Source organism: Paroedura picta, chromosome 12 (assembly GCF_049243985.1).
Source record: "Paroedura picta isolate Pp20150507F chromosome 12, Ppicta_v3.0, whole genome shotgun sequence".
NCBI classification, from domain to species: domain Eukaryota; kingdom Metazoa; phylum Chordata; class Lepidosauria; order Squamata; family Gekkonidae; genus Paroedura; species Paroedura picta.
This window is the reverse complement of record NC_135380.1, coordinates 50,418,061-50,441,560: the sequence shown is the minus strand read 5'-3', so window position 1 is coordinate 50,441,560 and position 23,500 is coordinate 50,418,061. Positions and strand designations below refer to the sequence as shown.

Sequence of the window (23,500 nt, the reverse complement as noted above, 5' to 3'; positions counted from 1 at the left end):
ATGCATGCATGCACGTAAAAGCTTATACCCGGAAGTTAAAAAGCGTCTATCCAGAATTAAACTGTGTTGGCCTTAAAGGGGGACTCAAACTTTATTTGTTTGTTTTTCAATTTATTCCCCGCCATTCTCTGGCCAGCTCGTGGCGGGTTACAGCGTCTTATAAAATCCCCATTAAAACACCCATTAAAAGACATTAAAAAAAACCCAACATGGCGGAAAACCCACTCCCAACCCCCACTATTAGCGGGGTGGAGAAGGAGGTCTGATGATGAACTACTTTGTTTCATTCATTACCTTTATTGGCATTCTATAGTGTTTCAATGTATGAGTGAGAAAATAAAATGTAAGAGCTTCGTTCACACTTTTAGAACTTCCACCAAAGTTTTTGTAACTGTGGACGTTATTTCAGGTGATTAATTGCTTATGAAGTATCAAAATGCACATTTTCCATAGAACGCAATGAAGTCAGTCAGTCCATTCACCGCAGGGGGGTGGTATTGGGACAGATGAAGAATAGGGACAAATGTAAAGTTCTGCATTTAGGTAGGAAAAACCAAATACACCAATATAAGATGGGGGAGACTTTTCGCATGTGCGAAAAGGATCTAGGAGTCTTAGTAGACCATACATTGAACATGAGTCAGCAGTGTGACTCAGTGACTAAAAAGGCAAAGGGGATTTTGGGCTGTATCAAACGGAGTATCGTGTCCTGATCACAGGAGGTGATGGTACCGCTTTACTCTGCTGTGGTTTGGCCTCACTTGGAGTACTGTGTTCAGTTTTGGGCACCCCAGTTGAAGAGGGATGTTGACAAACTGGAACGTGTCCAGAGGAGGGCAACAAAGATGGTGAGGGGTTTGGAGACCAAGACATATGAGGAAAGGTTGGGGGAGCTTAGTCTGTTTAGCCTGGAGAGGAGATGACTGAGAGGGGATCTGATCACCATCTTCAAGTATTTAAAAGGCTGCCATATGGAGGATGGAGCAGAATTGTTCTCTCTTGCCCCAGAGGGACAGACCAGAACAAATGTGATGAAATTAATTCAAAAGAAATTCCATCTAAACATCCGGAAGAAGTTCCTGACAGTTAGAGCAGTTCCTCAGTGAAACAGGCTTCCTCAGGAGGTGGTGCGTTCTCCATCTTTGGAAATTTTTAAACAGAGGCTAGGTAACCATCTGATAGAGAGGCTGATTCTGTGAAGGCAAAGGGGTGGCAGGTTACAGTAGATGAGCGATTGGGATGTGAGTGTCCTGCATTGTGCAGGGGGTTGGACTAGATGACCCAGGAGGACCCTTACAACTCTATTATTCTATGACTAGAAATAAAGCCCGCTGTGAAGGGAAATACAGTGAGTGCTAGTGCGTGGGGAGGAAGAATGTCGCGAAGAAAGGTAGAAGAGGGGAGAAGGAGTGGGAGGGAGAAAGGAGGGGAAGAGGATTTTGCAGGGATGGATAGAAGGGAGAAGAAGAGGAAGGGATCAAGGAATTAAGAGAGGAAGTAAGTGAGAGGGAGAGACAGAGAGAGAAGAAGGAGATGGAGAAAGGGAGGAAGGAAAGAAGGAAGGAAGGTAAGAAGGCAGGCAGGCAGGAAGGTAGATAGAATGGGATGGGAGAGGGGTATATGTGAAGGGGCAGGTTGGCAGGGGGGAAGTGGGAGGGAGATGGCAGTGTGTGTGTGTGTGCGCGCGCGTTTCTGTGGGTAAAAGGTGTGTGTGTGTGCGTGCGTGTGTGGGTCGGGAAGGGAGGGTTAAGGGAGAGGTGAGGTGGGTTGGGCAGGGGGAAGAACAAGTGTGTCTGTGTGTGTGTGTGTGTGTGTGTTGGGTGGACTTCTGCCAGGGCCAGGGGAATCCGGGGCCTGTCAGAAGCCTAAGAAGGTTGGTGGCTTGTTCCGGGGCCAGGCGCACCCTCGCGGTCGCGAGGAAGCGCCGGGGCCCAGCATAAGCCGGGATAACGGCGGGTCGCACTTACCTGGGTCATGGTCATTGGAGGTGCGTGGCAGCGGCGAAGGAGGTGAGGTCTGCAGCCTGAGCTCGCCAGTGGCGTGTGAGGGATGGAGTGTGGGTGAGGAGTCCGGGGCGGGCCAAGTGGCCACTTGGCCCCTGAATGGCACTCGGAGAGGAGCTTCGCAGCTCCTGATTGGCCCTCTCTGAGTTTTTATCCCAGACGGGTCCCACCCTAACTCCTCCCACAGAGCCCTTACTCTTTTATTTATTCTGCGGCGTGCTGCGCTGCGGGGCGAGGTTTAAAGATTCTGTGAAGCATAATTCCCCATGGCCATGCTTTTCTGCCCGCTGCTGTTCCCCTTTTTCAGTACAGAAAGGGGCAAGGTGGAACCTAATACTGTCCTCAGCTGTGGGCCTTAAGTCCTGCTATGCAAAGACTATAACCTGGTGGCTAATTTCTTTTTCTGCCTCTTGCGCAGGTTGGGCTGATGGAGATGTCCTTGGGCAATGCCGAAGGAAAAGAGAAGTACAGCTCGGATACTGTCTATGGTAAGCAAACAAGTCCAGTTGACTCTTGCAAGTTCCGGTCCTGTCTCTTCCCCCCTCCTCCCCAGTTCACCTGTTTTCTTCTTCTACCACTGCAACACAATCCCATCAGTCTCAATTATCCATGAGATTGTGCTGTTAATGGAACCTTCACATACAGAAGTATGTTTGTATGTACCTTTGAATAGCTGTACCTTTGAATAGTTGTACCTTTGAATAGCTGTTACTGGTTACAAACAGAGACGACTGTTGCTTCATGCCATATGAGTTTCAAGAGGCTTTTGACTGGTTACCGTTGGGAAGAGAGCAAGACTGTGTGCATTTTCTTTCTTTTAATTTGGGTCTCATCCGGGGAGATTATTTTATATGCTTTTTGAAGAGGTGGGGCTGTAAACGAAAAACGTCAATCCTGCCTCTATTCCTTAATGTCCTTTGGCAAGACTGGGCTTGCTGAAAATAGGGTTTCTGTCAAAGAAATGTTTATAGCTGTTTGGGGAAAGTCAGGCTGCTTGTTTGGAACCTACTCTCATCTCCTGTAAGGACCCTGGATCCAAGTAGTAGGTCAAAAGAGAAACCAATGTTTCAGTGGCTTGAAAAATGATTATAGATCTGATTTTGTTTAAGCTCAGTAGTCTTTCTCCTGCACTCAACAACAGAAAAAAGAACCTATCCTAGGCTACAATAAACAATTTCACAATGAATACAACAAACATGTCTAATCTCTTTTTATTTGAACAACCAAAACGGCCTCTAGATTATAACCGTTTTCAAGTCAGTTTTCATCAGTGGTTGTTTTTTTTTTGCTAATGAAGTTCTTCACTAGGATCAGTTCTTCTTGGCAGGATTTAAATAATACATGTGTGGCCTTTGGCTCACAGGTACGGGGCAGCCTAGTCAAAAGGGGAACAGTCTGTGTTAGTTGTTCAAATAAAAAGAAGAGATTAGACACGTTTGTTGCATTCATTGTGAAATTGTTTCTTGTAGCCTAGGATAGGTTCTTTTTTCTGTTGTTGTACTCATTTTGAACCGTCCTTTTTTCGTGGTTTCTACTGCACTCTGCAGGCATTTTTCCCTGTTTCTTGCTATATACAATTTCCCCATTGCGATTCTCTTTGTCATCACTCCTCCCTTTTGCTTACGTGACCTGAAGCTCCCTTTTAAAACCCATCTGAGAACTGCCGTCTGTGAGCCCCGAGGTCAGATTCAGCCTCAGTCAGGGTGCCGTCTGGCCCACAAAGTGTCAAGAAGCCCCCCAGATGGCAAATGTGGGCCGAGACCTGGCTTGGGAGTGCCACCCTCCCTCGTCCAAGTGGTAGACCAGCCCACGGAGAACGACATCTGATGCCCGAATGAAGGCCTGCTGCCAGCAATGCTTCTTTGGTCTGAATGCAGCAAAGCAAAAGGGCCAGAGGCAGAAACTCAGAGCAGACCGTGGACCCCCCCCCCCCCGGCAGCTGCTCTGTCCCACAAGCCCCCTGGAACACATTCAGAGTCCTGGATTGACACACAGCAGGGATTCCCCCAACATGACATGACACCAGTGTGCTTTTGGGGGCTGATTGTCTTTTCCTCCAAAGGTTCTCTTTCCAAAAGCAGGGATCCAGCCCTAGCTACCCTCCACCACATTACAGCAGGTTGTGCTTTTGAAGACCTCAGGAGGACGGTCACTTTTGGATTTGCAGGGAGACCCCTTTCAGAACCAGGCTGCCCCCATAGACATTTCCTAACAGCTTCAGAGGGTCACCCTCCCCACCCATCTCTGGCAGCCATTTAGTGGTGTTGCCTCCTGCCCTGTCTTCTCAGAATTCCAAAAGTCAGTGACTAAGGCTGTGGACCCTGATCTAGGGGGCTGGATTTATATGAACACCAGGACTATATGAAGCTGCCTGACTTCTAATAAAGCTGGCGTACCGTGAAGGCAGTTCTGTGAAAAGCTCAGAGAGAAAGAATATATGTCAATTTACTGTTCAGTGGATCTGACTGTATCTGAATTAAATTTGAGAGAGCTGCAGGGATGTGGATGTGTGTCCAGATCTGAATGAAATGGATGAAATTTGCTGCAGTGAGGACCAGCTGCAGAATTGGCCATTGTTGGACTCTGGCCCAGCAGGGGGTGCCCTACAGCAGGGGTAGCCAAACTGTGGCTCTCCGGAGGATAGCCAAACCGTGGCAGGGGCTCATGGGAATTGTAGTCCATGGACATCTAGAGAGCTACAGTTTGGCCACCCCTGCCCTGCAGGTTCCTTCTCACCTTGCTTGCTTCCACTTGCCTGCCCTCTCTGAGAAAATGAGCAGCTTCAGGAGCTCAGGACATCGAGGGAGCAGAATTTTCCTTCCCTTGTTGGGGGTGGGCACCGGTGGAGGCTGGGGAGGTCTGCCTCTTGAGGCCAGTTTGCCCACATTCTTCCCAAACCATGGCCACGTCACTGTCTGAACAATGTGTCCGGGGCTCCAGTGGCCGTTCTTGCCACCAACATGTTTCACCATCTGGACTGCTTCAGCCAGCAAAGGAAGGGTGTGTGCGTGAGCCCTGCGCACGTTGATCTTGCACAGACCCCGTAGAGTTACTTGCGCTCAGAGGAGCTGCTCTTGTCATCGTGCATCACAGAAGGCATTTCTCTGACAAGCGCCCAGGGAGGGGGGCTCTGCCCGAGCTGTTAGTTTTTTCCCTGTGCCAGGGCCTCATTCCAGCCAGTTTTCTGCAGCATCATCCAGGCTGCTTCTGGACTGTTCTGAAGTCATGCTGAACTTTGGAATGCACCAAATATTAATAATGAGCAAAGAGAGAATGTGCCTCTCTTCCCAGCTGGCCGCAGCACTCTTGATTGAGGGCGGGGCTGCAGTTCCCATCCACATAAAAGAGGAGCACACCTTCATTGAGATGTGTTCAGATTTCTCCCCACTCCAAGACACTTTTGCCTGCTGCTATCTCCTGAAAATACATTTTAAATAAAAAGACATTGTGGGGAATAAAGAGGGAGCCCATTTTGTTGAGGTATATGCAGGTTTCTCCCCCCCCCCCATTTGCCCCCCTTCTCTCCTTCAGAGGTAGATGGAAGCGTGAATGACACCACGAGTGTGCATGTGTTGCTCACCTGCTGTCTTCTTTGTGGGTTTTGCCTCCATTTCCTGGTCTCATCCATGCTCTGAGGTTTTCCGTAGCTCCCCTTTATATTTATCTGTCTGCTTTGGACCGTCCTCCCTTCCACTGGAGCAAACTGACCAAGACTGTCTCTCTCTCTCTTTTTCTAACCCTTCCTTCGTCTTTAACAAACATGTCCTGTTTTCTTGTTTTTAGCCAAACCCGCCACACACCCTTCTCCTGCCTGAACTACATTTATGTGAGATTTTATTTAGCTTGATTTTTATTTTGATTCCATTCAATGTGATCTGTGACTTCCCTTCCCCTCCCTCGTTTCACAGGCCCGGATTTTCTGGTCCCCGTGGCAGGTTTCCTCTGCAGGTTGTGTCGCACATTCTACCATAGCGACTCGGCTGCCCGGCTCACGCACTGCAAGTCCTTGATGCATTTTGAGAACTTTCAGGTTAGACCCTTCCCCCTTTCGCTTTTCTCATCCTGTGACTGTCTGCTCCGCCCCCTTGGTGGCTCCTCCTCTGTCCCTTGCCCACATAACAGCACTTCCTCTGATTGCCCTCTGTGTCTGTGAACTTCCACCTGTCATGTGCTTTGTTCTTCTCTTACTAGCTCCCAGTAGAACACTTATTTTCCCACTGGTGAACATCCTTAATTGTTTCTGGCTGGTCCGTTCATTCATAGGGCTGTGTTCAAAAGCAAATGGTCAGCTTAGTTGAGTCTCTTCCGTATCATGTACATGTTTTCAGTGCAGTGCGAATACATTCCTTTTGTTGAGTATTTGTCCCATGTGTTGTACCCTTCCTCCCAGGAGCTTAGGAGTGGGTACATGGGTAGTAACACACTTTCTTCATTGAGGTTGGTTAAGTGGAGATAGTAGCTAGCCCAGGATGTAAGATGGACAAAAAAGTCCTTTTTTACACAGCGAGTGATTAAAAAGTATGCTGGACTTGATGGACCACTGGCAAAGCGCCTGCCGATTGGCCCCTCTGATTGTCAGTCCAAGGAACCAATTGCAAGCCACGCGCAGACTTGCGCCTCCCGGTCCACCCCCTCCAACATCCGCCGCATTCGGCTGGCTGCCGCCATTTCCTGACTCGCCGGGAAGACGAGCAGTGGCCCACGGAGCCGGCAGGCTGTGGGGACAGGTGGCCGCCGCCGCCCAACAGTATCGCCAGCAGCGGCAGGGAAACGCTGGCCCCCACTCTCCACCCAGGCCGCCTCCGCCACTGGGACACACGGCAACACACACTTCGGCCCTACCGTGAGCCGCCCACCACCATTTGCTGCTTTGCCGGCAAGACACGCAGCAGCCCGCGGCGGCGAGAGCAACCCGCGCCAACCACCGGAGCCAAGAGGCCGCTGCAAAACCCCACAGCTGCAACATGCCCCAGCGGCGGCGGCGACAAGGAGCCCCCAGCCACCAACCTCTCTCCTCATCCCAAGCCCGTCTCTGCTGCTGGGGCACGCCGCCACATGCCCTTCAGACCCGCCGCGAGCCGCCCGCCAACATTTCCTCACTCTCCACGAGGAATACAGGTACCCAACAGCGTGCCCACACCACAGGATGTCGTGGCCGCGGCGGAGAAGCCTCCCAGCCTCGCACTCAGCTGCCCGCGGCTGCGGCGGGGGGGGGGAGCTGGGAATGGTCACAGGCACCCCAGGGACGGTTGCACGGCCGCTAGCGCTCGCTGTATTTGAAGTGCAGCGGGCTTGATTACTAGTAGAATCATAGAATCATAGAGTTGGGAGGGGCCATACAGGCCATCTAATACAACCCCCTGCTCAACGCAGGATCAGCCCAAAGCTTCCTAAAGCATCCAAGAAAAGTGTGCATCCAACCTTTGCTTGAAGACTGCCAGTGAGGGGGAGCTCACCACCTCCTTAGGCAGCCTATTCCACTGCTGAAGTACTGGTCAGATCCAACAGGGCTCTTCCGATGTTCTTATAAGGGGAAGGTTTTTATTGGTTTTTATTATCATTTTATGGTTTTAGGGGACGGGGTTATGTAAGCCGCCTCGAGCCTTCGGGGGGAGGCGGGGTATAAATATAAATATAATAATATAATAATAATAATAATAATAATAAGGTCTCAGCCTCTCTGACCTGTTATTGGTCATCTAGAGGAACTGGTTGACTACTGTATGAGGCAGGATGCTGGACTAGATGGGCCACAGGTCTAATCCAGCAGGGCTCTTCTGATGTTCTTATCAGGGAAACACCTTGGTCTTGCTGCCTGTTGTTGGCCGACCAGAGAAACTGATTTTGTATGAGATAGGATGCTAGACTGGATGGGCCACTGGTCTGATCCTGCAGGGCTCTTATGTTTTTATCCTCCACATTCAGAGGCACTAAGCTTCTGAATCCCAGAGCCAGGAGGCATCCTCAGGAGAAGGCCTTACCCTCTATGCCCTGCCGTTGGTTGTCCAGAGGAACTGGTCGGCCATTGTGTGAGACAGGATGTTGGACTAGATGGGCCACTGGTCTGATCCAGCAGGGCATGTTTTTGTGGATTATGGTCCAAAGCTCTGTGCACGTTGAGCAGTGTTGATGGCGGGGTATCACAGGCTTCTCCTCTGGCTTTTCTGAGAGAACGTGTTCCTTTTCCAGCAGAGGAGGGAAGGTCTCCTGAGAAAGGGTTACTCTTCCCATGTGCCCCAAAGGAGTGACAATGCAAATCTTCCAGAACTGCATCATCCCCTACAAGGGGCCCACCCAGTTTGGATCCTTCTTGCTGCTTCTTAGAATCATAGAATCATTCTTGATCTGCTCCATCCTTACTGGCCTTAAATGTCAAGATTTGGCTGGCTTTTGCCCTTGCTTCCTGTGGGTTAACTAATCCGGGGAGTAAGGGAACCAAAAGGGCTGAGCATGCTGCTGTCTTGGGACCACCAAATGGCCCAGGCTGTGCTTGCTTTGCTGGAACTGGGTGGGCTTATTAACACAAAGTGCTTATTTTACTTATTTATTTATTTAGATTTTTACACCACACTTCCCTACAGCTCTGGGCGGTTTACAGAAAACATTTTGGAACATTTACATGGAACAGTATCAGGGGGATATGACCATAGTTGGGCACCCTCAGGGCTGAAAGCCCTGCCACTGAATTGAATGGACGTCTCTTCTGTGTCTTGTTTTTAAAATCAGGATTCTTGGAATGTGTTCATAGTATTTCTGAGCATGAGCAGATTTTCTCTTTCCTCGCCATTGGTCAACTATGCTTCTTCCATGCTGTGACTTCCAGGGAGGGTTCATCCCTAGCCTCTTTCTGAGCAATTAGGCATCCCTGTTCTACAGAGACTGTCCGCTATAGACTACAAGTATCGAGTTGAAAGGGGCCATAGAGGCCATCTAGTCCCAACTTCCTGCTCAATGCAAGATCGGGCTAAAGCATCCATGATAAGAATCATAGAATCCTAGAGTTGAAAGGGGCCACACAGATCATATTGTCCAACCCCCTGCTCAATACAGGATTAGCCTAAAGCATCCATGATAAAAATCCAGTCCTCTAATGCAGTGGTCCCCAACCTTTTTATCACTGGGGAACGGTCAACGCTTGACAATTTTACTGAGGCCCGGATGGGAGGGGAGTCTTTTGCCAAGGGATGTCGCCACCGCCTGAGCCCCTGCTCCGCTTGCTTTCCCACCGGTGCCCCTGACCTGCCGCCCACTGGGGGACGTTGTTAGCAGCAGCTGAGCAGTGTCACATTGAGGGGGAGCCCCAGCCATGGCGGCCGCTGGAGAACCCCAAAGGTGAGCTGGCGGCAGAGTGGGAGGGCAGCCCCCGAGGCAGCAGCCAGGGAAGAGGATCCGCGGACCGGGGGTTGGGGACCGCTGCTCTAATGGCATATAAAACATTAAAATATTCATCAAATCAAATAAAAAATATTGATATAACTAAGAAAACTTAGTAGATTAATTTGAGAGTAAAGATAGTATTAAGAAGTTAAGAATAAGGATAATATTAAGAAGAAAAAATCATGCCATGATCCTTTGTTGGCGCAGTCTTATAGCCCATTGCACAAAATTTGCCACATTATCAATAGTTTGAGGAGTGCAATTCTTCAGAAGGGACAAAATCTTTGATGTGTCAGAAAGTCCTTTCTTAGTTACTAAAAGGGAATTTAAATATTTAAAATGAATCTTTACACGAAAAGGACAATAGACAAAGACAAGGTACCTTTTGGAGCCTCTCTGACAGAATTGCTGATGGCAGCACATCTAGGGATAAAAGACCATATGGTCTGCATTGACTGAGATTCCCAATTTTAAAGAATGAGTCTCATTTGCTGCACTACTAAGTTTTTGGAATTTGATGTCCAAGATAAGAGTCATAGAATTATAGATTAGGAAGAGGCCATGCAGGCCATCTAGTCCAACCCCCCTGCTCAATGCAGGATCAGCCTAAATTACTCAGAATAAGATTCCTAGAATCCTGGATTGGGAAGGGGCCATGCAGGCCATCCAGTCCTGCTGCCTGCTCAATGCAGGATCAGCCTAAAGCATCCATGTTCATCAGTAATCCATAAAATTTGAGTCCAGGGGCACCTTTAAGATCAAAGATTTATTAATAGGCGTGAGCTTTCATGTGCAGGCACACTTCCTCAGACAATGGAACAGGGATCATAAGAGTACACATATAAGGAGAAACTACGTTAGTAATCCATAAAATGTTTCTATGTCTTCGAACATCCCACCTTAACTCTATAGGAGGCTTTAGTTTAGAGATATCATTGTTTTTACTGGAAGAGCCAGGTTTGCAGGCTGCAGGCACACATCCCTCCCCCAGCACAGCTCATGTCTGCAGCTCCGGAGCCGAAGGTGCTACAGTTATTTGTGGTGCAAAAGAGTCCGTGCTACTACGGGCCAGGATCCTCAGAACATGCTTGTTAAAGACTGAATATATTTATATCTGCAATGGATTGCAAGCCCCCAAAAGAAATGACTCGTGGCTGAGGTGGGAGAGAGCATGGGGGGCAAAGAACAAGCCACTTAACAGAGAGTCTTGCCTGTTCAGCAAAGAGAAGTTCCGTAGTCGTCCTGGCCCAGGTGACGCCATTTTTGGTGCTGAGTTGCCCTCAGTCCTGGGAGGAGACAGTATTAGTTGCTCTCTGGCTGATTCTGTGCGAGCTGAAAAGGCCAGGAGGGCACCCATAATCCCCGTTTCCTCATCATGTCGCCAGCCTCCTCCTGGGACTGGTGCACCTTAGGCCGCTATTGCCCTGCTCTTAGGGAACGTGTTCCCTTACGTGCACCGGGGGGTCAATGGGGGCTAGTCTGGCAGAGGCCTGTGTGGACAGGAAGAGCCAAGCCTTCCAGACCCCGCTCCTCCCCGTCCCGTAGAAGCCCAGAGGGGGCAAAAAATGTCCCACTCAGCTCTGTAGTGCCATGGCGTGCCAAATGGGACTCTTCTCCTCATTTTCTGGCGGGAAGGTGGGATTGCATTTATAAATTAATATATAAATAACTAATACATAATAATGTTGTGATCATGGGTCCAGGCGGAAAAAAATTCTGGGTTTGGGCAATCTTAAATTGTGCGCCAAGGACATCTGAATTCTGTGAGTTGTGGGTTGCATTTTATATGCTACATCTATGCACAATTGCTAATTATGGCCTGACCAAAGACACTGGCACGTAGCTCCAATAGCAAAAAATCTTCCTCAGTTACCTATGGGCTCCCGAGATCTCGGTCAGCATTGGCCATACTCATTCAAAGAAAACATAAGGACTGGAAACTTGTGTTTCTTAAATGCCAAGACTCTCAAGAAATTATTTGTCTGTCAAACTACCTCTGAAGATGCCTGGCCCTGCAAACCTCTTTGGCAGGGTGGCCAAACTGTGGCTCTCCAGATGTCCGTAGTCTGTCATCCTTATGAGCCCCTGCCTGTTTGACTACCCCTGCCCTACAAGTCACCATCAGTTGAAAAGCTTCCACCAAACCTGGCCCAAACCTCAGCAGTATGGCCAGTTAGTCAGAAAAACCATCCTCCTAGCCCTCTGATAATATTTTGGAAAGGCACAAACCTGCCGTCGGAGGTGTTCATAGGATGGAACCAGCTATCATCAGCTACTTACTGCCTCCTTGGTTAGGAGGCTCACAGCCCTCCCAGTGCAAGTCTCACAGGCTCCTGCTGTTGCTTCTCTTCCACATTTACAGTAACCCCACATTGTGTTTTGTTTCCATTTTCCCCATTTGCAGAGGTACAAAGCCACAAGGCTGCAGGCTACTGCCACACTCATGGAAGCTGCCTCGAGTCTTCAGCAGGGGCTGGCTGATGACCACCAAGCTCCTTCCACAGCTAGGATGGAGAGAGCAGAGGTGGGCAAAGAGGATGTGAGGTTAATGGCAGCCAGGGAAGAAGCATGTGCGCCTCTGGAAGAGGACCACTCCTCAATTCCCCGGAACAGTCCAGCAGCCCTTGAGACTGATGACAGCGGCGGAGCTGTGCTCCTAGAGGATGGGGAGGATGACCAAGATGATTTCTCCACGCTGCGCAGCCACTCACTCGGAGATGCCACTGCAGTGACAGGGGAACTGATGGGCCAGTGCAAAAGCACCCGAGAGGGCAGCCCAGGCCGAGCTGCGGCAGACAAAGGAGATCCCAGGGCAAATGAGATGTTGGCTGGCAGAGAGCTGCCGGAGGAAACCGACCCTTCCTCTCTGGCCAAAGGGGAGGCCTCGGCTGGACGCAGGCGTTCTACTCGGCGTAGGGCCAGATAAAGTAGCCTTAATTGAGTTTCTCCCCTTTTGTGTAGATTTTTGAAGAAAGATTTATTTTCCCCTGACTTTCAAGTGTTCTCCTTTTAGAGAATGATATGCTATGATTTTATTGCAGTTTTTATTCTAAAAAAAAAAGAAAGGAAAAATAAAATCCATGGCTTTCATTTGCTTCTTACAGGATTCTGTACTCCCAAATGTGTGTTTCGAGTCAGTTCTTCTTCCCTGCAAAGAAGACCGCGTTGTGGAAAATGATGCTCCCTTTGCTGACTTGAACTGTTCAACAGCTGGTCTCCCTTGACCAAGCCCCCTTCCTGATTCTGGTCAGACGGCTGGAGTCATTTTCGTTTCCAGCAAGCCCTGAAAAGCTGCTTCCAGGGGCTTCCCCATTGCTGCTTACAAATTCAAGGAGAAAGTTCTTTACAGCTGTGTTGACCCTAAAACAAAACTCCCAAGAACACAATCCGTGTCATGCCTTATGTGAGGACCTAGTCCCAATGACCCACATCAGTGTGCTTTTAAGTTCATCAAAACTCTTCTTCAAAGAGAAAATATTGCTTAGAAGGGGTTGGGGGAAGGGGGAGTACTTCAGGACACAGTATTATAACAAGACTTCACACCATGAGCTGAAGAATTCACCCCTCCCCAAACCCTGTAATTCTTTTTTTCTGGGGAGGGGCATCCAGGCTGAAGAAGAGTTCTGGTGAACCTGGAAGCTTGCACACTACTGGAAATCATTGGGTTCCTTCTAATAGAAGGTGTTCTCTTAGTACAGGGGTAGTCAAACTGCGGCCCTCCAGATGTCCATGGACTACAATTCCCAGGAGCCCCTGCCAGCATTCGCTGGCAGGGGGCTCCTGGGAATTGTAGTCCATGGACATCTGGAGGGCCGCAGTTTAACTACTCCTGTCTTAGTATATTAGATTCAGGAGGGTGGTTGTGTTGATCTGAAGCAGCAGTACACAGTTTGAGTCCTTTAAGGGCTCACCTTTAAGACCAACTAAGTTTTATTCAAGGTATGAGCTTTTCTATGTATGCACACTTCTTCAGATATGTTGAAACAGACTCATCAGCCATTACGTATAGGAAGTGAGTGAGGGGGGCGTTGCCAAGAAGGGCCAATTAGAGCTAAATGTGGATTAAGGCAATTGGTAAAACCATCGGTCTTCGCTCCAATACAGAACGGTTGGCGACTGTTTCAACGTATCTGCAGAAGTGTGCATGCAGAAGAAGAAGAAGAGTTCTTCTATGCCGCTTTTCCTTACCCGAAGGAGGCTCAAAGCGGCTTACAAGTCGCCTTCCCTTTCCTCTCCCCACAACAGACACCCTGTGAGGTGGGTGAGGCTGAGAGAGCCCTGGTATTACTGATGAAGAAGAAGAGTTGGTTCTTATATGCCGCTTTTCCCTACCCGAAGGAGGCTCAAAGCGGCTCACAGTTGCCTTCCCATTCCTCTCCCCACAACAGACACCCTGTGAGGGGGGTGAAGCTGAGAGAGCCCTGAGATTCCTGCTCGGTCAGAACAGTTTTATCAGTGCCATGGCAAGCCAAGGTCACCCAGCTGGCTGCATGTGGGGGCGTGCAGAATCGAACCCGGCATGCCAGTTAGAAGTCCGCACTCTTAACCACTACTCCAAACTGGCTCTCCTACCACACTCCTAACCACTAACCAAACTGCACAGGAAAGCTCACACCCAGAACAAAATGTTGTTGATCTTAAAGGTCTCACTCTGCTGGATGACATCAGATACATCTTGAAGGCCACCTTTGTCCAGTGGAAACGCCACCTCCCACCACAGAAGAAGAAGAAGAGTTGGCTCTTAGATGCCGCTTTTCCCTACCTGAAGGAGGCTCAAAGCGGCTTACAGTCGCCTTCCCTTTCCTCTCCCCCTCACCAGGTGAAGTGGTGTGAAGGGGGAGCCCAACTGATGTTCAGCCACCCAGCCTCCACCCAATGCCTGGCGGAAGAGCTCTGTCTTGAGGCCCGGCAGAACTGCGAGAGCTTCTCTCTCAACAGGAAGGCCTCCTTTAGCAGTTCTGAAAAAGTTACTCCTCTCTTGACAGTAAGGCCAAGAAAAGTCACAGACTGAGCAAGGGTCTCGCAGCCACTATAAAAGGCTTCATCTGTAACTGGACACAGACAACACGTCCGCTGACCTTTGATAACCCAACTAGGGTTGTCCCGGTAAGAGCCACTCAGCAGCAGTTTGCCCTGGCCTGCCTCTGCGTACCAGCCCTGGGCGTTCTGGGTGGTCTCCCAGCCAAGGCCTAACCAGGGCCAACCCAATTTGGGACATCCAGAACAGGTTTTGAGAAAATTGTGTAAGAGTTACTGGCTTCCTTTGCAGCTGTTATGAGGAATGATCAGAGACATGCCATGCAGAACTTACAAGGTCAGAGATAACGATGATGCGACTCCTCTGTAAAAGCATCACAAGAGGGTGCAAAGTTAGCTCTCCCTGTGAAGACACATGACTGTTCAGTTTGCTTCTGAGTGGTTTGTAGTTTATTCTGACAGCTGTTACAAATGATATATTGTCACCTGCCCTGGGATAGAGATGTCTTTTTCTCCCAATACAAGACCTCATGGGCACTCCAACGAATGAGCAGCAGACTTACAGAACAGAGAAGAGGAAGGCCTTCATTTGAAGAGACGCATGAAGTTCACTGCTGCAAAAAGTGCTGGAAGGGCCAGTTATAAAAGTAAACATAATTACAAGGTTGTTCATTCTTATGTATAGGATCCATCCCTCATTACAGACCTTAGTCTTTGGCCCCCAAGCATTTCCCCTCTGCTCTGGTCCCGCTGATTACAATGCGCACGGGGCCTCAGCATCACCCCTCCCGCCTCCTGATCACATATACAGACTCAGCGGTCCTAATTTCTAGTCCTATCTGATCAAGGGAGTTTGATTCCCAGAAGCCTATCTCCTGGAACACTTTACGGATCTAAAAGATCATGAAAGGAAGATCAACCATTGTGATACTCCTCTGCACAATACCAAAAAATTGATACCTTCAGCATTTCTAAATGCTTTAGGATGCTTTGGGCTGATCCTGCGTAGAGCAGGGGGTTGGACTAATGGCCTGTATGGCCCCTTCCAACTCTAGGATTCTATAAATTAAGCTGGTGTCATTCCCTGTCCTTGCTACATGCTGTTTATGTGGTTAAGGCTCCAATCCTTAGGAGGGAGTATTTCTGTCCATAGAGGCAAGCAGAAAGTAGGCTGTGCCCTAGCACCAGGCTACATTGCAATGGAGAGACTTTCTTGCAAACCACATGGAACCATTTGTTCCTAAAAATAACACAGATTAGAAGAGCTGGTTTATTATACCTTGCTTTGTACTACCCAAAGGAGTCCCAAAGCAATTTACAATCACCTTCCCTTCCTCTCCCCACAACAGACACCCCATGACGAAGGGGAGGTTGAGGGAGCCCTGAGATTACTGAAGGAGAAGAGCTGGTTCTTATATGCCGCTTTTCTCTACCCGAAGGAGTCTCAAAGCGGCTTACATTCGTCTTCCCTTCCTCTCCCCACAACAGACACCCTGTGAGGTAGCTGAGGCTGAGAGGGCCCTGAGAGAAACTGTTGTGTGAGCACAGCCCTAAGTGAACTGGGACTGGCCCAAGGTCACCCAGCTGGCTGCATGTGGAGGAGGAGTGGGGGAATCAAACCAGCTCTCCAGATTAGAGGCTGCTGCTCTTAACCACAACACCCAGCTGGCTCTCAGATTAGTTACGATTTCACTAGGAGGGGATCTGGAGCCTGTTGCCTTGGCTCCACAGTACTTGGGGACTGAATAAAGAACAAGCAGACAAGAAAAGACTGAAGCCACTCCATTCCTCTCACTGAATTTAGTGGACTTCTGAGGAAACCTGGCACGGCTCACGTTAGGGAGACTAAAATAGAGTCCAATAGAGTCTTCAAGATGTTGTGCTACTTCAGATCAACATGGCTACCTACTTGAATCTATCCTTTAGGGCAGGGGTAGTCAAACTGCGGCCCTCCAGATGTCCATGGACTACAATTCCCAGGAGCCCCTGCCAGCATTCGCTGGCAGGGGCTCCTTGGAATTGTAGTCCATGGACATCTGGAGGGCTGCAGTTTGACTACCCCTGCTTTAGGGAGACTAGTCAGGTTTCCCCCAACTCTGAATATTTTGAAAATATTGCACAACAAGTATTGCCTAACAAAAAAAGACTTGAATCAAGACACGCTAGCACATTTTAATATTTTGATACGGCTATGAGTGATATTCCTGTCACAACAATTCCAGGTAACACCAAACAAAACCATCTAACTGTACAGGAAATTGCAGCCGGCCCCCATGTTGCCACCCTGCCCATCCCACCCTTTGACAGCTCTGTCCCATTAAAAATCTGATGTCTTCCCAATGACACAACTGCAAGATACGCTTTTGCAGAAGATGGTTTTCTAAACCAGCCCAGTTCCAGACAAAACGGGAACCACTTGTCTGATGCTGTTTATCCAAACCCTCCCAATCCAACTGCAAGTAACTCTTCATTATTTCCACCCAATATCATGCTTATTTTAAGGCCCTCGAATGCCGAGATGAACCTTGCCAACCCAACTGATTTCCCCAGAGGCAATGAAGTAGTTTTATTTAAGTCAGCATGTGATGTTTATGTTGATACCCTGCAGATCCAGCCAGCATCTGCCAGTGGCTACCAGTTTACAGTTCGACTTGTGCTTGGAGAAAGGAAAACACACAGTCCCCGATGCCATCTTCTTACATAGCAAAGCAAGCAACTATTGCCTGCTGGCAGCTGTTTTTTTGTCCTGTTGACATCTGACAAACTTGTTTCTGAAGGGGGGGGGAGCATACTGGCAGGTGTCCCCATTTGAGGCAGGTGTCCCCAGATGTTGTGAATTTCGACAGCCTTGAGGGCACACCCACAAACTGGCTGCCACAGGAGGCAAGTCAGCCACAAAATGGCTGCTGCGGCTTCACCTTTGGAATGAAGGTCCTTGTGTGGTGGCAGGTGCCGCCAAGCAACACTTTAGAAATCTACACAGACAACCAAATCTCTAATGACCAATCAGAATCCTTGCTGGGCTAAAAGCCCTACTTGGCCCTGCCCATTGCCTAAAATCTCTTGACAGGCACTAGAAGAGGTGCTGGTAGATCCCATGACGCCATATTGGGGACTCCTGATCTTAGGCCTTGTCTTCAAGAAGTGTGCAAAATGTGTGTACCCTTAATGTGCAGGTGTGCTGCATCTTGGGAAGAAGAGCTGGGCTGAATATTATTTGATTTGTGGTCACATTGGTTGAAAAGCCTACATTTTCCTTCAGAAATGCCCAATGGGGGAAGGAGGTTTGGACAGGAAAAACCAGTTGTTACTACATTTTGGCTGGTTTTAAATATACTAACTGCAATGTATTTTGTCCCAGAAATGCTGGGTGTTACAGATTTCGAAAGGTAGTGAGAATTTTCTGCAGCCCTGCTATAAGGAATTAAATAATATGGTGAGACAGGTCCCCCAGTATACAAATAAGGGCTAACTTCCAAAGACATACCAGGAAAGCACTGCATGGATAGGTAAGTTCACAGAAACCAACCCCCCTCCATGCTAAACTGTAATCAATCACTGATTCTGCTTATACATTTCAAGAATGTATAAAGCAGAGTAGAAGCGAGTAATCAATGGCTTACAGGAATCAAGATTCTTTCATGCATTTCAGCTTGCAGCCACAAGAGCTGCAACCCGAAGATCAACAAGCCTGAGAAAGGAAGTACCTTTTCCCAAACTCAATCTTCAAAACTCATCCAGAAAAGTTGCTAAATTCCAGCAACTTTATCCTGATTACACGAGCTAAAGAATGAGAAATTACAGGCGAAACAGATCTATCTGCTTGCCACCCATAAGCTAGACAGGAGAAATCTTTGTTCCTCAGTTCTTCCATTTTCTTATATCGCAACTACACACTCAACATCATGCATCCAAAGGAGAGAGGGGAGGAGACCCTAAACGCACACAAACCAAAAGCCCCTTTTCTAGTCAAAGTTTAACATCCAACCCATGGATAAGGATGGTCCAACTGGAGGCAGCAATGATCTACCAGCTTTTATCCAGCTGTAGGTAGACCGATGTTAAGTCTCTGGCTCGGATCCCTGCCCATCATCATCTGAGTCTTCCTCGTCATTCAGCTGCTGCTGGAATTCCAAGCGAGTCTGCCGGTTAGACTCCAGCAGTTCCTTCAGCTGGGCGTGCAAATGGTCATTCTTCTCCTCAAGGTGATCCAAGCACGAGTTGATCTGGTCCAACATGGAATTTATCGCAGCGTATTCTGGGTGAGAGAAACCAACATTTATTATTATTTACTAGGGGGGGGGGCAGGCAGGAGGGTGACAGGGCTTTGCGGCCCGCAGGGAGGCTGCAAACTCCCCCCCCCCCGGCTCCCACCTAGCAGGAGCGTACCTGAGGACCGCAAAGCCCTGTCGCTGCCTCTCTCCTTGTGGGCAACAATGGAGGCCACAGCCACAAGGCTTCTAGCAGGCAAGTAGGGAGGGGGGAGCTCGAGGGGGAGGGCCAATCAGGGCGGACCTGGGCGAACAGGGCCCGGACAGTCTCCTCCCAGGAGGCTGTTTCCCAAATATATAAGGGAGCAATAAGGGAGCGAAATAGTGTTGAGGATTATATTTATATATTAGATTTATATACTGCCCTCCCTTAAGGCTCAGGCCGGTTTACATAAAACAGCTAACTCAATAGATGTCAACAATACCAATGCAGCGGTTACGAATTTAACAGTAATAATAGAAGAGGAGCACAATGGTGAGAACATTAAGTCAACTAACACATACTGAGAGCCCCGTGCGATGGACGAATTGTCGGTGGTTTCCATGGCAGGGCAGCCGGGGGGGTGGCAATGGAAGGTGATTTACTTCAACCAAATGCCTGGCACAGGGGCTCTCACCCTTCCTAATGCCACAACCCTTTAATACAGTTCCTCATGTTGTGTTGACCCCCAGCCATAAAATTATGCAAATGTTCTGTCACAGAAATTAAACCAAAACTGACCAATGGCGTGAAGATCCCTTGTTCGTGATTGTATATAAATTGGGTTTTTTCCCCCAGGGTTTCTCAGTTTAGTTCTGACTCTTGTCCTACCATGCCTATCTTGCTCTTTTCCACTGCTCCAGACAGAAGAACACGCTATCTCAATCTACCCTGCAACGCTGTTGTGTGGATGGTGCCCCCCCGTCAAGCTGCTTGCCCTGCCACAACCCCTGTGAAAGGGTTGTTGGACCCCCAAAGGGGTCCCGACCCCTAGGTTGAGAACCACTGGCCTGGCAGAAGAGCTCCCTTTGCAGGCTCTGCGGAATTGTTCGAGTTCCATTAGGGCTCTGATCTCCGCCAGGTGGGGGTGAGGATGTAAAAAACTCTGGCCCGGGCTGAGTTCAAAAGACGGACGGATGATCCCTCACAGAGATCCAACGAAGAAACCAAGAACATTGAAAGGCTGATAAATAAATGCTTCGAAATTCCAAATATTCTCTCTAAGGTTTATTCCAATATAATCAAAACGGGGTCCCAGGTAATAAATCTGTTTTCCAGGAGCTTCCTCAGGGATTACTCCTCAGTATATGGATGGTTTATCACATTAATAATTAGCTTCATTATATCACATAGGCGATTGCTCCATTACGGGATACTTCCAGGATGAGGTCAAGCGAGCTTCCTTGGGGCCAGGGGCCACCACGCCAACTGCAGCAGAGCAGGAGGCTCTTTGAGGGTGGGGGGGGGGGGAATTGATTAAACCAAGACTAGAAATTTGACCAGAATGTTGAAATGCATGGAATAGAGATGTCCTTTTCTCCCAGTGCAAGAACTCGTGGGTACTCAATTCCATTGATGAGCAGTAGGCTTAGAAGAGATAAAAGGAAGTCCCAAAGAGACACAGGAAATTCACTGCTGCTGAAAGTGGGGGCAGCTACCACCACAGGCAGCTTCAAGGGGGGAACTGATAAGCAAGGAGCAGAGAGATCTAGATCAGCCTTCCTCAACCTCGAGAACCCCCAGAAGTGATGTAAACAGGCCACACCTCCCTGCCACAACTCAGCAGTGGCATCACCAGGACACCCCCAAGCTGGGTCCCCCCTCCTCAACACCAGAAATGACCAAGGAGCTTGCTCTGCTGGGCCAGGAACAGGACTAGGGCAGGAATCCACTGCTCCATTTCCCCCTGCCCAGTGGCCATGGGCTAGTCACAGTGCTGTTCTTGCAGAGCAGTTCTCCGAGAGCTCTCTCAGCCTCCCCTACTTTATAGGGTATCTGTTGTGGGGAAAGGCATTGCTTGGGGATTCCTTCCAGTCATGAAAAGCAGAATATAAATAGAACCGCTCATCTTCATCAGGGGGGTTCTTTGAGGAAGACCCGTAAGAGTGTGAAGGTTTTAAGCATGTTGGTGTTTTTGAGTCGAAAGTAATACCCGGGTTTGTCTGTGTCCTTGACAAACTTGTGCATTTTACGGCACAAGTGGCCCGGCCCGACAAGGCAACGGTTGGGCCCTTGCGACAGACGAGCTGGAGCCCGCTGCGGGGTTGGGGCGGAATCTTCCTCCCTGACACTCCCACTTTCTGCATGCAGGAATTAGAAATGCTTCTATGGAAAGTGAGAACAGCCGCCAGGAAACTTCTCCATGCGGGGATGTCCCGCCTCCAAGAGCCGCCAGAGGAACCACAGAGGAAGAGGGCCGAGCTCGAGTCCGGAAGTCCCGCGTTCGAATCCACACCCGTGTCTGGGGTGCCCCGGGGCCGGGCCAGTCCCACCCTCCCAGCCGGCCCCACCTCGCAGGGCTGTTGTGCAGAAGGAACGAGGAGGAGGAGAAATGCAAGGCGAGGGACGAGCGCAGCCACGGAATCAGCACCCAGGAGGGCCCGAGCACTTTCCCCGGGCTGGCCTTCCTCGCGAGGAGCCTCGGGCCAGGACTGCCATTCGCGAGGGTTACCTGCTTCCCCGAAGCCTCCGTCCTCCTCCTCCTCCGCCTCCTCCTCGGCGCCTCTGCCCAGCGGCACCGGCGGCTCCCCGTTCGGGCCCGACATGCTGCGGCGGCACCGGAGCGCCCACGCCCCGCCCACGCCCCGCCCCCGGCAAGCCGCGCCCCTCCCGGATGGAACGCGGAGGCCGGCGGCCGCGCAAGCCACGCCCCCGTCCCCTCCCCTCCCTCCTTTAAGACGGCCAAGAGTTCTGCGGGGGGGGGGGGCGTGCAGGCCCCCCTCCCCGGACAACGGAGCAGGGGCCACAGGAGGAGGAAGTCAGTTGTGCAGGATGAGAATTCTTCGCTAGCAAAGCAAATCAGTCCTTTGGGTTCAAATGTCGTTCACAAAAACATTGATAAGTGTGCCTGGCCTGCTTGTGTGTGTCAGAAAGCCAGGCGGTCTGAAGATGGTCTGGTTGTCGAGGAAGGGCCATTGGGGGGTAGTTTGCCATCGCCTGCCTTTACTCTTTATTGCCTGTATTATTTATTACTTAGGTTTTGCTTTTTATTTCCTCGGAGACACTGCCACCCAAATCTTTGGAGGTCTCCCATCCAAATACTAGGCAGGGTCAGCCCTGCTTAGCCTCAGACCTGATGGGGTTGGTCTTGCCAGGGCTATCCAGGTCAGGTGTGAAAACCAGGGGAAGGGAGGTCCAGTAGGGGCCCTCCTGCCGTGCGAGTTTAAGATGCGTAGCGCAGGAGAATGTTCAGTGAGGCGGCCGAGAGCGGCTGCACTCCAACCGTTACAAGACGTGCGTATGTGATATAATGAAGCTTGTGTCCAGAATTCAACTTTGCCAGTCTTTCAAGGGTTATAAAAAGTGAGGCTGGGCTATAAAAATAAGTTGTTATTATTACTAAAAAGGCACCACTGGAATCAGAAGAGTTGGTTCTTATATGCTGCTTTTCCCTACCCGGAGGCTCAAAGTGGCTTACAGTCGCCTTCCCTTTCCTTTCCCCACAACAGACACCCTATGGGGTGGGTGAGGCTGAGAGAGCGCTGATATCACTGCCCGTTTTATCAGTGCTGTGGGGAGCCCAAGGTCACCCAGCTGGTTGCATGTGGGGGGAGCGCAGAATCGAACCCGGCATGCCAGATTAGAAGTCCGCACTCCTAACCACGACACCAAACTGGCTCTCTCAAACTTTGAACCATTATGAGCCAGCGTGGTGTCACGGTTAAGTAGATTCTATTCTGGAGAACCGGATTTAATCCCCCCCCCCCTGCATGTGGCCAGCTGGGTGACCTTGGCCCAGTCATGGTTCTAGGTCAAATCATGGCTGAACTCTCCTTAGAAGCTAAAATGACTAAACCGAGGCTTGGTTTGAGGGGATCTGAAGTAGCACAACAAAAATAGAGTCCAAGAGCACCTTTAAGACCAACAAAGATTTATTCAAGATGGGGTATGCAGAAGAGTGCCTGCACTTGAAAGCTCCCACCTTGAATAAATCTTGTTGGTCTTAAAGGTGCCCCTGGACTCAATTTTGGTTAAACTGATGCTTGAACACTATGAGAAGTCAGGAGTCACTGGAAAAGACAATAAAGCTAGGAAAAATGGAAAGCCACCAGAAAAGAGGATCAACTCAATAAAGGAGTTTGCAAAGCCATTCACAATGGGACATTTTGGAGGTCAAACCTAGGGTCACCAGGGACTGATGGTGACTTGTTGACCCGTAACATACACACATAGATAACATCAGCTGTGCTAGAACAGGGGAGAACTGGCAACTGTACCTGCAAGGTTTAACTGTCATCAAACACCTTTAGTGATTAGAGTGTGTGAGTCTGTCAGTAGCTGATATCAAAAGCTAGCATGACAGAGGTCTTAATATCCCAACCTGGAACATCTGCTTTCTCCTACGTATCTTTAAACATTTTGTTCTAATATCTATCCGATGCAGTGCTCTGGGGAAGTCAAAAGCTGGCAGAGTGCCTTGCATCTGCTGGGCTGACTCCTGTCAAAGATACTGCCTGGGCTTCCTTTCTTGTTCTGGGCAGAGCCAGCGGTTTGATGCCTCTGCCAGCTGGAGCGGGTAATGCTGGGCTGTCTGACCTTGAAAATGGACCTGAGCAGGGACTCCGACTCCGCCCATTGCTGCCATCCTTGCAAGCCTCCCTGGCTGCAGAGGCCAATGGCAGAGCCGAACGGGGAAACGTCACAAACGGACTAGCCGCCCATCCTAAGCCATA

General features: G+C 49.6%; 2 protein-coding genes and 1 long non-coding RNA gene across 4 annotated transcripts in view; 2 read left to right on the top strand and 1 right to left on the bottom strand.

The window, feature by feature from the left end:
- CIZ1 (CDKN1A interacting zinc finger protein 1) overlaps positions 1–12,501 on the top strand; it is a 45,049-nt gene extending 32,548 nt beyond the window's left edge. For both annotated transcript variants that reach the window (XM_077307113.1, XM_077307112.1), the window contains 3 exons: positions 2,422–2,491; positions 5,912–6,033; positions 11,785–12,501. In XM_077307113.1, coding sequence (XP_077163228.1) covers positions 2,422–2,491; positions 5,912–6,033; positions 11,785–12,306 — 714 coding nt within the window. In that variant the 3' untranslated portion in view covers positions 12,307–12,501. The remainder of the gene's footprint in view (positions 1–2,421; positions 2,492–5,911; positions 6,034–11,784) is intronic.
- On the top strand, positions 6,040–8,876 carry LOC143822207 (uncharacterized). Its single transcript, XR_013226077.1, has 2 exons — positions 6,040–7,540; positions 7,672–8,876. It is a non-coding gene; the product is annotated as an uncharacterized LOC143822207 (long non-coding RNA).
- Positions 12,502–16,509: 4,008 nt separating the features above from the next.
- Positions 16,510–21,414, bottom strand: BBLN (bublin coiled coil protein). Its single transcript, XM_077305768.1, has 2 exons — positions 21,280–21,414; positions 16,510–18,615 (listed from the first exon to the last, which is right to left on the bottom strand). The coding sequence occupies exons 1-2, from the start codon at positions 21,371–21,373 to the stop codon at positions 18,419–18,421; spliced, it is 291 nt and encodes a 96-aa protein (XP_077161883.1). The 5' UTR covers positions 21,374–21,414; the 3' UTR covers positions 16,510–18,418.
- Between the last annotated feature and the right edge of the window lie 2,086 nt (positions 21,415–23,500).